General features: G+C 43.2%; 1 protein-coding gene across 2 annotated transcripts in view; it reads right to left on the bottom strand.

Annotated features, from left to right (window-relative positions):
- FAS (Fas cell surface death receptor) overlaps positions 1–16,273 on the bottom strand; it is a 125,058-nt gene that overhangs the window by 22,288 nt on the left and 86,497 nt on the right. For both annotated transcript variants that reach the window (XM_075348742.1, XM_075348743.1), the window contains 2 exons: positions 15,810–15,851; positions 6,856–6,897 (listed from right to left, as the gene is read on the bottom strand). In XM_075348742.1, coding sequence (XP_075204857.1) covers positions 6,856–6,897; positions 15,810–15,851 — 84 coding nt within the window. The remainder of the gene's footprint in view (positions 1–6,855; positions 6,898–15,809; positions 15,852–16,273) is intronic.

The raw sequence follows: 16,273 nt of genomic DNA, 5'->3' as shown, positions 1-16,273 counted from the left end.
CTACATCTCTTTGTAGGGGATGTCTAGGACTAAAATATTGATGACTTATCCTTAGACATAGAGGTGCATCTCAATAAATTAGAATATCATGAAAAAGTTAATTTATTTTAGTAATTCAATACAAAAAGTGAAACACATATTATATAGAGTAATTACACACAGAGTGATCTATTTCAAGTGTTTATTTCTGTTAATGTTGATGATTATGGCTTACAGCCAATGAAAACCCAAAAGTCATTATCTCAGAATATTAGAATAAATTACCACAAAACACTTTCAAAGACCTCCTAAGCATTTAAAATGGTCCCTTAGTCTGGTTCAGTAGGCTACACAATCATGGGGAAGACTACTGATTTGACATGTCCAGAGGGCATTCATTGACACACTCCACAAGGAGGGTAAGCCACAAAAGGTCATTGCTAAATAAGCTGGCTGTTCATAGAGTGCTGTATCTAAACATATTAATGGAAGGTTGAATAGAAGGAAAAAGTGTGGTAGAAAAAGGTGCACAAGCAATCAGGTTAACAGCAGCCTTGATAGGATTGTTAAGAAAAGGCCATTCAAAAATTTGGGGTAGAATCACAAGGAGTGGACTGCTGCTGGAGTCAGTGCTTCAAGAGTCACCACACACAGACATATCCAGGACATGGGCTACCAGTGTCACATTCCTTGTGTCTAGCCACTCATGACCAATAGACAACACCAGAAGCATCTTACCTGGGCCAAGGAGGAAAAGAACTGGACTGTTCTCAGTGGTCAAAGGTGTTGTGTTCAGATGAAAGTAAATTATGCATTTCATTTGGAAATCGCGGTGCCAGAGTCTGGAGGAAAAGTGGAGAGGCCACAATCCAAGCTGCTTGAGGTCTAGTGTAAAGTTTTCACAATCAGTGATGGTTTGGGGAGCCATGTCATCTGCTAGTGTAGGTCCACTGTGTTTTATCAAGACTAAACTAAGCGCAGCCGTCTACCAGGCCATTTTAGAGCACTTGATGCTTCCCTCTGCCGACAAGCTTTTTGGAGATGGAAATTTAATTTTCCAGCAGGACGTGGCCCCTGCCCACACTGCCAAAAGTACCAAAACCTGGTTTAATAACCACAGTATCACTGTACTTCATTGGCCAGCAAACTCATCTGACCTAATCCCCATAGAGAATCTATAGGGTATTGTCAAGAGGAAGATGAGAGACACCAGATGCAACAATGCAGATGAGCTAAAGGCTGCTATCAACGCAACCTGGGCTTCCATAACACTTCAGCAGTGCCACAGGCTGATCACCTCTATGCCACGCCGCATTGATGCAGTGATTTATGCAAAAGGAGCCCAGACCAAGTATTGAGTGTATTGTACAGACTTTTCAGTAGACGCCAACATTTCTGAGTTTAAAATCATTTTTTCAGTTGGTTTTATATAATACTAGAAGGTGGCCCGATTCTAACGCATCGGGTATTCTAGAATTTATTGTGTAGTTAATGTATGATTTGTGTTATATATATATAGTTAGGTCCAGAAATATTTGGACAGTGACACAATTTTCGCGAGTTGGGCTCTGCATGCCACCACATTGGATTTGAAATGAAACCTCTACAACAGAATTCAAGTGCAGATTGTAACGTTTAATTTGAAGGTTTGAACAAAAATATCTGATAGAAATTGTAGGAATTGTACACATTTCTTCACAAATACTCCACATTTTAGGAGGTCAAAAGTAATTGGACAAATAAACCAAACCCAAACAAAATATTTTTTATTTTCAATATTTTGTTGCGAATCCTTTGGAGGCAATCACTGCCTTAAGTCTGGAACCCATGGACATCACCAAACGCTGGGTTTCCTCCTTCTTAATGCTTTGCCAGGCCTTTACAGCTGCAGCCTTCAGGTCTTGCTTGTTTGTGGGTCTTTCCGTCTTAAGTCTGGATTTGAGCAAGTGAAATGCATGCTCAATTGGGTTAAGATCTGGTGATTGACTTGGCCATTGCAGAAGGTTCCACTTTTTTGCACTCATGAACTCCTGGGTAGCTTTGGCTGTATGCTTGGGGTCATTGTCCATCTGTACTATGAAGCGCCGTCCGATCAACTTTGCGGCATTTGGCTGAATCTGGGCTGAAAGTATATCCCGGTACACTTCAGAATTCATCCGGCTACTCTTGTCTGCTGTTATGTCATCAATAAACACAAGTGACCCAGTGCCATTGAAAGCCATGCATGCCCATGCCATCACGTTGCCTCCACCATGTTTTACAGAGGATGTGGTTTGCATTGGATCATGTGCCGTTCCCTTTCTTCTCCAAACTTTTTTCTTCCCATCATTCTGGTACAGGTTGATCTTTGTCTCATCTGTCCATAGAATACTTTTCCAGAACTGAGCTGGCTTCATGAGGTGTTTTTCAGCAAATTTAACTCTGGCCTGTCTATTTTTGGAATTGATGAATGGTTTGCATCTAGATGTGAACCCTTTGTATTTACTTTCATGGAGTCTTCTCTTTACTGTTGACTTAGAGACAGATACACCTACTTCACTGAGAGTGTTCTGGACTTCAGTTGATATTGTGAACGGGTTCTTCTTCACCAAAGAAAGTATGCGGCGATCATCCACCACTGTTGTCATCCATGGACACCCAGGCCTTTTTGAGTTCCCAAGCTCACCAGTCAATTCCTTTTTTCTCAGAATGTACCCGACTGTTGATTTTGCTACTCCAAGCATGTCTGCTATCTCTCTGATGGATTTTTTCTTTTTTTTTCAGCCTCAGGATGTTCTGCTTCACCTCAATTGAGAGTTCCTTAGACCGCATGTTGTCTGGTCACAGCAACAGCTTCCAAATGCAAAACCACACACCTATAATCAACCCCAGACCTTTTCACTACTTCATTGATTACAGGTTAACGAGGGAGACGCCTTCAGAGTTAATTGCAGCCCTTAGAGTCCCTTGTCCAATTACTTTTGGTCCCTTGAAAAAGAGGAGGCTATGCATTACAGAGCTATGATTTCTAAACCCTTTCTCCGATTTGGATGTGAAAACTCTCATATTGCAGCTGGGAGTGTGCACTTTCAGCCCATATTATATATATAATTGTATTTCTGAACATGTTTTTGTAAACAGCTAAAATAACAAAACTTGGGTCACTGTCCAAATATTTCTGGACCTAACTGTAGATGTTGTTGTGTGTAGCTGCCAAGTGTTTGTGTAGGGCGCTGTAAATGTTCTGGGTGTTGTCTGGGTGTGGGGGGATTGAGAGCGGTGTTGTTTGTGTGTTGCGTTGTGTGTGTTGCGTTGCTTGTGGAGCGCTGTGTGTCTGCAGCGTTTTGTGTGTGTGGTGCTGTGTGTGTGTTGCGCGGTTTGTGTGGGTGTGCGTTTTGGGGGGAGGTATGTTTTGTGCAGTGTGTGTGTTGGAGGAGTAGTCCTGGGGAGAGAGGAGTATAATAGGAGGAGTAGTCCTGGGGGGTGATGAGTATAATAGGAGGAGTAGTTCTGGGGGAGAGGAGTAAAATAGGAGGAGTAATCCTGGGGAGAGAGGAGGATGATAGGAGGAGTAGTCCTGGGATGAGAGCAGGATAATAGGGGGAGAGCAGGATAATAGGAGGAGTAGTCCTGGGGAGAGAGGAGGATAATAGGAGGAGTAGTCCTGGGGGGAGAGGAGTATAATAGGAGGAGTAGTCCTGGGGGGAGAGCAGAATAAGAGGGGGAGAGCAGGATAATAGGAGGAGTAGTCTTGAGGAGAGAGGAGGATATTAGGAGTAGTAGTCCTGGGGGGAGAGGAGGATAATAGGAGGAGTAGTCCTGGGGGAGAGGAGTATATTAGGAGTAGTAGTCCTGGAGGTGAGGAGTGTAATAGGAGGAGTAGTCCTGGGGAGAGAGGAGGATAATAGAAGGAGTAGTCCTGGGGAGAGAGGAGGATAATAGGAGGAGTAGTCCTGGGGTGAGAGCAGGATAATAGGGGGAGAGCAGGATAATAGGAGGAGTAGTCCTGGGGAGCGAGGAGGATAATAGGAGGAGTAGTCCTGGGGGGAGAGGAGTATAATAGGAGGAGTAGTCCTGGGGGGAGAGCAGGATAATAGGAGGAGTAGTCTTGAGGAGAGAGGAGGATATTAGGAGGAGTAATCCTGGGGGGAGAGGAGGATAATAGGAGGAGTAGTCCTGGGGGAGAGGAGTATAATAGGAGTAGTAGTCCTGGAGGTAAGGAGTGTAATAGCAGGAGTAGTCCTGGGGAGAGAGGAGGATAATAGGAGGAGTAGTCCTGGGGGAGAGGAATATAATAGGAGGAGTAGTCCTGGAGGTGAGTAGTAGTCCTGGGGGGAGAGGAGGATAATAGGAGGAGTAATCCTGGGGGAGAGGGGGATAATAGGAGGAGTAGTCCTGGGGGAAGAGGAGTATAATAGGAGGAATAGTCCTGGGGGAGAGGAGAATAATAGGAGGAGGAGTCCTGGGGAGAGGAGTATAATAGGAGGAGTAGTCCTGGGGGGAGAGGAGGATAATAGGAGGAGGAGTCCTGGGGGGAGAGGAGTATAATAGGAGGAGTAGTCCTGGAGGTGAGTGGTATTCCTGGGGGGAGAGGAGGATAATAGGAGGAGTAATCCTGGGGGAGAGAAGGATAATAGGAGGAGTAATCCTGGGGAAGAGGAGGATAATAGGAGGAGTAGTCCTGGAGGAAGAGGAGTATAATAGGAGGAATAGTCCTGGGGAGAGGAGAATAATAGGAGGAGGAGTCCTGGGAGAGGTCCTGGGGAGAGGAGTATAATAGGAGGAGTAGTCCTGGGGGGAGAGGAGGATAATAGGAGGAGGAGTCCTGGGGGAGAGGAGTATAATAGGAGGAGTAGTCCTGGGGGAGAGGAGTATAATAGGAGGATTAGTCCTGGGCGGAGAGGAGAATAATAGGAAGAGTAGTCCTAGAGGGAGAGGAGGATAATAGGAGGAGTAGTCCTGGAGGGGGAGGAGGATAATAGAAGGAGTAGTCCTGGCGGGAGAGGAGTCTAATAGGAGGAGGAGTCCTAGGGGAGAGGAGTCTAATAGGAGGAGTAGTCCTGGGCGGAGGTGTCTAATAGGTGGAGTACTCCTGGGGAGGAGGTGTCTATTAGGTGGAGTAGTCCTGGGGGGAGGTGTATAGCTGCCCAATGTGTGTTGGGGGCGTGGCCGAGTGGGCAGAGTGTGTGTGGGGCGTGGCCGAGTGGGCAGAGTGTGTGGGGGACGTGGCCGAGTGGGCAACTATGCAAAGCAGTTTCCATAGTTACCCGATGTCTATCATGGTTACCAGCGTACGCCGCCTCCGGGACACGTGTGTCGGGAGCCGGGGTAAGCTAGTAAGCATGGTACACATCAGGTAACTATTCAAAGCGACAGTGCTGGTTCACTTTTTGTTTGTTGGTCTCCTGCTGTGCAGCACGCATCTGCGTGTTTGACAGCGGGAGACCAACGATCTGAATGGGCAGGTAGCTGGCATACGCAGGTAACCATGGTACACAATCGGGTAATTAAGCAAAGTGGTTTCCATGGTTACCCGATGTGTACCATGGTTACCAGCATACGCCGGCAAACCCAGCAACGCGAGGGTATGTCTCGCCTGGGTGGGCTCCTAGGGGTGCAGCACTCACCTGGGAGTCAGGGCTCCGTGTGGGTTCGGGAAATGTGTGCGGGGGCGGGGCCAGGCCGAGCGTCTAATGCGTGAGGGGGCAGGGCCTGACCAAGCGGCCAATCCGCGCAGGGGGCGGTGCTAGGCCGAGCCGAGCGGTCAATCCGTGCAGGGGGTGGGGCCAGGCCGAGCCCAGCGGCCAATGCGACGGTTGTCACTGTAATGACGTCATTTTGGTGACAGACAGACAGACAGAATAAGGCAATTATATATATAGATTCTAATTTTCTGAGATAACTTTTGGCTGTAAGCCATAATCATCAACATTAACAGAAATAAACACTTGAAATACAGTAGATCCCTCTGTGTGTAATGACTCTATATAATATATGTTTTTCCCTTTTTGTATTGAATTACTGAAATAAATTAACTTTTTCATTATATTCTAATTTATTGAGATGCACTTATATATCATGAATATCAAATCCTTGCAGACCTGACAGCCAGAAGCCCCAACTGCTATCAGCTCTGTCAGACGTAAACAGCAGGTGTCTGTAATCGGACTGTTCCGATTTCTATCAGACCACAGAGCATTGTGATAGTGATAGACAGGGAAATTGCAGACAAACAGGGGAAACTCTTCCAATGAAGTAACCCTATGTCCCCAACTGTAGTCCTTCCTGTCTCTCTGTCTGCACATGCACATTAGAAGCATGCGTGATGCAGAGGGATCAGTAAGAGCCCGTGCCATCCACAAGATGACGGTGAACGTCCATTGAAAACTAGGTTTATGAATCAAAGGTTTTTACATACTGACTGCTTTGAAAGTAAAATAAGTTACAAATGATTAGTGATGGGCGAATAGTAACTATGCCATTGTATGTAAAGTGCTGTGGAATTAACAGCGCTATATAAATGAATAAATATTATTATTATTATTATTATTATTATTCAGGTTTGGATTAATCGTAATGAATCCCAGAGTGCTATTCCGGTATTCATCACGAATAATGAACCTAATGCAAGTCAATAGGGAACCCAAGCGTTTGATGAATAGTCCTCTATATTCTGTATCATTTTCCCAACACCAATAGTTACTATTCCCCTATTTCTACTAATCATTATTTTGTAGAATATGTAGACTGTGATACATGTATTTTAGCTAAAGAATACCATAGATTAGATTACAATGCAATTGAAAATATCTTATTGTACTTCTGACACTTCTGTACTTCTATTTCTGACAAAGGAACCCCAACAATATTTTTGGAGATGTCATACTTGGTACCTACCAGTAATTCAGGAGTTGGAACACTATTTTCCTCGCCCTTATTCTGCAAACAAAACACCAGCAGTTCAATTTACTAATATTTTAGAAATAAACACATAGCATTAAACCGATTGCTTGAAACCAGAAATACCTTTGATATAGTGGAGGGAAAGGGTTGCAAATATATAAATATACAAAATGACATACAATGAAAACAAATCAACATCAGCAAACAATAAGTAATCAGGAGAAATAATATAACTAGGATTTCAATTTCACAAAGACCTTTCATATACAAATTGCCTCTTCAGAGAGGAAGAGGACTAGAGCTGTAGTGCCACCTACTGGAAGTACGGTAGTAATTCTAAAAGTCAATTGACCCTTTAATGAGACATGCCATATGACTTAGGATAAAAGCTAAGCCAGGATCTCAATTTGTAGACATCATGTTTCAAGCTATTGCCACTCGTCAGAGCAAAGTATGAGCTCTGATTTGGCTGTATGAGAGCCTTATGACTGTCATCTAAGATCTTTCAAAACCTTCAAGAAATGAGACATATTAGATGTGAAGATCTCACATTTTTTCTATTAAATGCTCAAGGGAAATGTCATAACTTTTAAGTAAGATTTTTTTTTTATTGTGTTGCTGACAATAGATCGAATATGCATTATAAGGGTCTGAGATCCACATCATACCCTTATACAGAGCTCCAAAGTGTACACTTCCCTGTAACAATATTTCTAATTATCCTACAACTTCAATTACCAAAAAGTTGGGATGTTGGGCAAAATGTAAAATCAAGAATGCAATGATTTTGAAATCCCTTGTAGTCATAGTTTATTCACAACAGAACATAGAACACGGATCAGAAGGTGAGCAATGGACATTTTTCTATTTTATTTGGAAAAAATAACTACTATATTTTTTTTTTTATGAGATGCACCCCAAATTTAGAGATAAAAAGGTTAAAAAAAAGTGGGATCAGTCTTATACTCTGGCGGTTACTTACCGGAGCGGGGCGACAGTGGTGGTGGAACGGGATCACAGAAGTGGCTGTGGTGCTGTCGGCTGTGCTGGCTGCGGTGGGCGTGGCTGTGCTGACTGCAGTGGGCGTGGCTGTCCTGGCTGTGGAGGCTGTGCTGGCTGTGTGGAGCAGACAGGTTGCGTCGGGTGTCCAAGATGCTCTGTCAGTGGTGCGGGCTTCAGAGAAATGACGCCTGGAATCGGCGTGTACGCAGATTGAGCTCTCTACTCAATGACAAGATGAGATATCATCTGTGCACGCGCCACCTACAGGCACCATTTTCCTTAAGTCCGCTGCTGGGAGATCAATGGGCTGGAGGCAGCGGTGGCACAGATGAGATCCTGAGCCAAGAGCTCCATCTGCACACGCGCCAGCTCCACACAGCCCCCACCACAGCCAGCACAGCCCCACACCGACAACAAAACATATCACCTGCCACACCGCCCTGGTACTCACAGCTCCCACAGCAACCAGCACAGCGCCCATTCTCCACCTTTCGGTAACCTACATTTGGATTTTAAGACGCACCCCTCATTTTCCTTCCAAATTTTAGGGAGGAAAATTGCATCTTATAATCCAAAAAATGCGGTAATTTAGAAATCGATGGAAGCAACACATCTCAAAAAAGGTGGTAGAGAGTTAACGAAAGGCTGAAAAGCTAAGTGTTACTAATGAAAAACATCCGGAGGATCAATATTCAATTACGTCGCATGAGTCTCTCAGAAGCAAAGATTTTCAGAAGTTCATCAAGGAACAATTATATCTAAAAAGTGTGATACATTTCAGAAAAATGTTCTTTGATGTAAAATAGCAAAGACTTTGAATATCTCATCATCTACATATAATATTATGAAAAGATTGTTCAATTCTGGAGAAATCCATGTGTACAAGAGTCAAGCCTGGGATCAATATTGGATTCTTGTGATTTACGCACACTCAGGTGGCACTGTATTAGAAAAAGTCATGCTTTGATCCTGGAAATCACTTCATTTGCTCAGGAATACTTCCAGAAATTATTGTCTATCATGCAGAGAAGAAACCACATAAAAGCACAATCCAGAAATGCTGCCATCTTGTGTGTGCCAAAGATCATTTAATATGGACTAAGGCAAAATGTCAAACTGTTCTATGGTTAGATGGTTCAAAATTTGAAAGCACGAACGCTGCGTCCTGCTTGGACTGATAAAAAGTGTGGCTGAATCGTGGCTCTGCCATTTTTTACTGCCTAGTATGTGAAGTAATAAAGGATTCACCTAAGGCCCTGGGCGCACACTGCGTTTTTACCCACGTTTTTTGTGCGTTTTTGTTGCAGAAATTTCTTGAGAAAATGGTTGTAACCTTTCTGCAGACATTCCCCAGCAAAATCTATGGTAAAAAATTAGCTGTGCACACACTGCGTTTTTTTCTTAAGAAAATTTTTTCTGTAGATTTTCTTGAAAAAAAGAATGAGCATGTCACTTCTTTTCTGTAGGTACCTGCGTTATTTCACTCCATTGACTGTAATGTAATCATGAAATCACGCAGGGAAGAACGCAGGTAGCAAACTATGTGCGTTTCATTGCGTTTTCCTGCGTTATTTTGCGTCTTTTGGGACATAGTGATCATCACTGCCCTGTTTTTTGCAGTGAAGTGATGTCACTAGGAGAGGAAGAGGAAATTGAGTAGAGAGTACACACACATATCACACTCACACAGACATATACTATACACATAGAAATCAAACGTACATATAAAAATAAAAAACAAAAACAAAAAAAACGTGGGCTCTGCCATATTTTTACCGTCCAGCCAAGGTAAACACACAGCGGCGGCCCGGTATTCTCAGGCTGGGGAGGGCGAGGGCCATGGTTATTGCCCCCCCCTCCCGCAGCCAAGAATATCAGCCCGCTGCTGCCCCGAGAATGTTGCATCCATTATGTGACAGTCCCGACGTGTTACCGGCTCTTCCCGATTGCCGTGCGGTGGCAACGGGGTAATAACGAGTTTTTAGCAGCACATAGCTGCCACTAAGTCCTAGCTTAATCATGGCATCGTCTAAGAGACAGCTTCCATGATTAACCTGTAAGTAAAGTGAATAAATACACACACTGAAAAATCATTTTTTTTAAATAAAATAACAAAAAAGCCACCTCTTTCACCAGTTTATTAACCCCCCAAACACACAGCTCTGGCGTAATCGACCGAGGTCCCACGACGCTTGCATCCAGTCACGTCTGACACATATTCTCAATGCAGCCTCGTTCAGTGAGCGATGCTGTAGGGGTAACTACAGGTCATTTCTCACGGTCGGTAATGTGAACACTAAACAGTGTGTCCTCACAGGGACTCTATTGATTGATTGATCTGTCCTCGATCAATTGATTATCTATTGATTAACTTTCTATCTATCTATTTATCCATCTATCCATTGTCTACCTATTTATCTGTCTATCTATTTATCTATTGATTATCTATCCATCAATCTATCCATTCATCTTTCCATCTATCTATCCATTATCTATCTATCTATTCATCTATCCATTATCTATTTATTTATGTCTATCCATCTATCTATCCATTATCTATTTATTATCTATCTATTCATCTATCCAACTTTCTATCTATCTATCTATTATCTATGTATCCATCTATCCATCATCTATTCATTATCTATCCGTCTATTCATCTATCTATCCATTATCTATCGATTATCTACTGTATCTATTATCTATATTATTTATTGCCGTTAAAGCATTAAAAAACGCAGGGACCAACCTGCAAAAAAACCGCACCAAAAATGCACCAAAACGCGGTAAAATGCATGCATGTTTTTTGGTGCATTATTGGTGCGTTTTTTAACGCAGGTGCGCTAATCCTTCACTCTCAAGAAATTTCTTAAGAAATTTGTTGAGAAACATCCTTTTTCTAGTGCGCACATAGCCTAAGAAATGACAAGAAAAGCAAATGAAGATGAGCATTTAGGAGAGTGGAGATAACTAAGGTAACTTCCCTGCAACACTTCAAAAAGTTAAAATTTAGTTGTCATGATAATATTTCTTCTTAGGGGTTGAAGCATGTTATAATACAGGGGGCCCATATGTTAGAGTCTGCTTTAGTGTTACTATTAACCCCTTCAGCCCCCGGGCACTTTCTGTTTTTGCGTTTTTGTTTTTTGCTCCTTTTCTTCCGAGAGCCGTAACTTTTCTTATTATTCCGTCAATCGTGCCATATGAGGGCTTGTTTTTTGCGGGACGAGTTGTACTTTTAAATGAAACCATAGGTTTTACCATATATTGTACTGGAAAACAGCAAAAAAAATTCCAAGTGTGGAAAAACTGCAAAAAAAGTGTGATCGCACAATAGTTTTTGGGATGTTTTATTCACCGTGTTCACTATATGGTAAAACTGATGTGTCAGTGCGATGCCTGAGGTCGGTGCGAGTTTGTAGACACCAAACATGTATAGGTTTACTTGTATCTAAGGGGTTAAAAAAAATTCACAAATTTGTCCAATAAAAGTGGCGTACGTTTTGCGCCATTTTCCGAAACACGTAGCGTTCTCATTTTTCCGGATCTATGGCTCAGTGACAGCTTATTTTTTGCGTCTCGAGCTAACATTTTTAATGGTACCATTTTTGCGCAGATACTACGTTTTGATCGCCTGTTATTGCATTTTGCATAAAATATGCGGCGACCAAAAAACGTAATTTTGGTATTTGGAATTTTTTTGCCACTACGCCGTTTACCAATCAGATTAATTGATTTTATATTTTGATAGATCGGGCATCTCTGAACGCGGCGATACCAAATATGTGTATATTTATTTATTTTTTAACCCTTTAATTTTCAATGGGGTGAAAGGGGGGTGATTTGAACTTTTAGTTTTTTGTTTTTTTTTATTTTTTAAAACTTTTTTTTTACTTTTTTTTTTTTTTATTGTACTAGTCCCCCTAGGGGGCTATAGCGATCAGCAATCCGATCGCTATTATCCATCTGCTGATCACAGCTATACAGCTGTAAACAGCAGATACAGTTACTTCCGGTTTCCCTCTGCTCCGTGCCAAGGAAAAACGAAAGTGAAACTTCGTAGCTGCAGGCGTCATCACATGACCCTGCGCTATGATGGCAACCACCGAAGGTCACGTGATCACTCACGTGACTTCCGGTGGGGGCGGCGGTAAGTAAAAAACATGGCCGCACGCATATAGATCTCGCTGCCAGACTTTGGCAGCGAGATTTAAGGGGTTAAATGTTGCGAGTGGAAGCGATTCCACTCGCAACATGCAGGCACACATGTCAGCTGTTGAAAACAGCTGATATGTGTGCCGACCACCGCCGCCTGCCCGCGGCAGGGGGCGGGGCTTAACGGGACACGATCCTTGACAGATAGATCCGTCCAAGGTCGTGAAGGGGTTACAATTCCTGGAAAGGAAAAAATGCTCAACTGTGTCATACCAAAAATCCCATCATTATAAATTCATAAGTTCACATAAAACCCACACAAAGAGAAGAAAAAAAAAAGGGGCACTTCATACAGCAGGTATAAGGACAACCACTGGCGGACACAGACAGAAAAGGACCCCTGTGCAAGAACAGTATATGGGCCATTTTCAGTCCAATTACTCATGAAAATTCACAATTCTCCCTGTTTTAGAAGAAGAAATGGACCCTCAAACTCTTGGGCCCCTGTGTGGCTGCATAGGTAGCACCAATGATATGTCTGCTCTTGAGGATAACACAGACACCTACGGTAGGCCTATACCGGTGATAATCAATAATCTATGTCATATACCATGTACAAGGTGGAACATATTATAGAAGAATATAACAGGTACAAAATCATATAAAAACTAAAATAGCCCAAATGTAGCAGGAAATTGCTCCATATACAAATTATATACAATAATACAGGATAATGGAAACAAAACCCTAAACAACAAGCTACCTATAAACGTGTTCCCACAGCAAGGGTAGGTGATGCCGTGCACTTGTTGTTGGGTAATATTAAGCTTTCATTCATCTTCTGCTATTTATGCATCAACTTCCTTGATCCATATTAGTACCCACTGGATTTAAAACATATATAAATAATGGTTACTAGACAAACAATAGGTGTTGTGCCTCCTGTCACAGATGGAAACCCTTCAGGCCTGAAATTACAGTATATTAAAATGGTTTTCCTATCTAAGGCATTTATATACTAGACCTCTAAGGGCCTGAACTATCTTCAGAAAAGGAGCCTTGTTTTAAAGTACAGATGATCTTGAGGCGCTTGAGTAGATACACATTCACAGCTTTATCCATTGACTTTTAGGGATACTTTGCACGCTGCGACATCGCAAGCCGATGCTGCGATGCCGAGCGCGATAGTCCCCGCCCCCGTCGCAGCTGCGATATCCTTGTGATAGCTGCCGTAGCGAACATTATCACTACGGTAGCTTCACATGGACTCACCTATCGTGGGACGCGCTCTGGCCGGCGACCCGCCTCCTTATTAAGGGGGCGGGTCGTGCGGCGTCACTGCGACGTCACACGGCAGGCGGCCAATAGGAGCGGAGGGGCAGAGATGAGCGGGATGTAAACATCCCGCCCACCTTCTCCCTTCCGCATATCCTACGGGAGCCGCGGTGACGCCGGTAGGAGATGTTCCTCGCTCCTGCGGCTTCACACACAGCGATGTTTGCTGTCGCAGGAGCGAGGAACAACATCGGACCGTCGCGTCAGCGTATTTATGGATTACGCCGACGCTACACCGATGATACGATTACGACGATTTTGCGCTCGTTAATCGTATCATCTAGGCTTTACACACTACAATGTCGCCTGCGATGCCGGATGTGCGTCACTTTCATCTTGACCCCACCGACATCGCACCTGCGATGTCGTAGTGTGCAAAGTACCCCTTAGAAGTGAATGGAGATGACTGCACATTCACAGCCGGTCAGCCACTTTTCCTTTCTGAGTGTATATTTGACTTTTATGTATTTAGATCCTCACAAGATCTCCTTCTCTACTCCTCTCTTATCTCTTCTTCCCACAATCGCATACAAGATTTCTCCTGTGCCTCCCTCATACTCTGGAGCGCTCTACCCCAGCATATCAGACTCTCTCCTACCATGGAAAGCTTCAAGAGGAACCTGAAAACCCACCTCTTCCGACAAGCCTACAACCTACAATAACCCTCAGTCCAGTACTCCACTGCGCAACCAGCTCTGTCCTCACCTATTGTACCCTCACCCATTCCCTGTAGACTGTGAGCCCTCGCGGGCAGGGTCCTCTCTCCTCCTATACAAGTCTGTCTTGTATTGTTAATGATTGTTGTACTTGTTTTTATATATACCCTTTTCACTTTTAAAGTGCCATGGAATAAATGGCGCTATAATTATAATTATTAATAATAATATTTATGTAAAAATGGGTGTACAGTAATTTTCTGGTATACTTGAATATACAGGTGTACAGAAGTACATGCATATATATGCAGGAAACTAAAGGGCATTTAGTAATGCTCAAATTGAAGGGGTTGTAACAAGTTTGGAGGTTATCGCCTATCTATAGAATCAGGGATAACTTCGCCTCCCACCAATCTGGAGAAATGAAGCTCTAAAGAGCCTAGAATGTAATCAATAATGTACACATCTATTTCTTTGATTCTCAGTGTGATCTCAATAGGTAGCTGAATGCCATGTTCAGCTGTTCTTTAGCACTCCCATAAGAATGGATGAAGATGTGAATGATCGACCATCGCTCCATTCACATGAGGCTTATCAGAGAGCCGGTTACTTACAAAATTGGTACATTCTCTGTATTAGGCCTCTTTCACACGTCAGTGATTCTGGTACGCTTGTGCTTTTTTTTAAACGTACCAGAATCACTGACATACGCAGACCCATTATAATGAATGGGTCTGCTCACACATCAGTGATTTTTCACTGCACGTGTCTCCGTGCAGCGTACCCGCGTGTGCAAATTGCCGCACGGAGACATGTCCATTTTTTTCTGGCATCACTGATGTCCCACGGACCACGCAGTGGTGTGGTCCATGAAACACGTGCCAGAAAAAAACGTGCTTTTAAAATAAAAATCATTTTTACTCACCCGGCTCCAGCGACGCTCTCTGCAGCCCGTGCAGCCTGCTGCTTCTGAGCCGGCTCATTACTGTCGCGCATATTCATGATGCACGACACAGCCGACCCGGAAGCAGCTGCTGCGGGGGTCGGCGCCGGCCGGATGCTGCACCGCGGGAGCGATCAGCACCATGGAGAGCGGGAGCGGGCACAGGTGAGTTAATCTCTAAGTGCAATCACGAGTCACGAAGAACGGAGCCCGGATTGCACTTAGACAACCCACGGAGGGACATGTGCGTGTTTTACACGCCAGTGAAAAACATCAGTGTTTTTCACTGACGTGTGAAACGGGCCTTATAGAGATCTGTTGAAGCGTAAGTACAACTGAAACTACCATTAGCTTGTCACTGCTCCCTCCTCTTGACCTAATGTTTTAAGCACTGTTTGTATCGGACTCTAATAAAGTATTGAATATCTACCTATGCTGAGTGCCACAAAATTCATTCTTTATTGAAAGCCAAATAAATACAGACCTAAACTTTCACAACCCTAACATAAAAATTGCCTTCAATTAGTTAGCCTTCCTGTGTCTCTGCCTGCACATGCACATTAGAAGCATGAGTGATATAGAGCGATCAGTGAGAGGCCATGCCATCCACAACATGGCGGTGCCCTTCCATTGAAAACTAGGTGTATAACTCAAATGGTTTTAGATCCTGACTGCTTTGAAAGTAAAACAGTTTACTAATGATTATTTTCTAGAATACGTAGCTGCTGATACAAGTATTTTACACACAAAAAAATGCCATAGATTAGATTACTATGCAATTGAAAACAACTTGTGCCTGTATTTCTGACAAAGGAATCTTCAACATTATTCTCAGAGATGTCATACTTGGTACCTACCGGTTCTGCAGGACCTGGATCACGATATTCCTTGGCCTTATTCTGCAAACAAAACACCAGCAGTTTAATTTACTAAGCTTTAATAAAAACATAGCATTAAATTGATTGCTATAAACCAAAAATTCCTTTGATATAGGGGAGGGACAGAGTGAAAATATCTAAATATACAAAATGACAAATAATGAAATCAAATGAACATCAGTAAACAAGTAATCAGGAGAGATGACATATCTAGGATTTCAATTTCACAAAATTAACTCTTCAGAGAGGCAGAGGACTAGAGCTCTAGTACCTCCTATTAGGCCTAAAACACACTTCCACATAAAAAACGTACGTGTGACACGTTCCATTTTTCGGGTCCGTGTTCCGTTTTTTATGGGTGTTTCTACGGTACGTATGACATCCGTGTAATGGCGTATGCTTGCCGTGTGTGCGTGTGGAATGGCTGTTTATGCGTACGTGTA

The sequence above is a fragment of the Anomaloglossus baeobatrachus genome, chromosome 5, assembly GCF_048569485.1.
Source record: "Anomaloglossus baeobatrachus isolate aAnoBae1 chromosome 5, aAnoBae1.hap1, whole genome shotgun sequence".
NCBI classification, from domain to species: Eukaryota; Metazoa; Chordata; class Amphibia; order Anura; family Aromobatidae; genus Anomaloglossus; species Anomaloglossus baeobatrachus.
The sequence above is the reverse complement of the archived record's forward strand: the minus strand, read 5'-3'. Positions and strand labels throughout refer to the sequence as shown.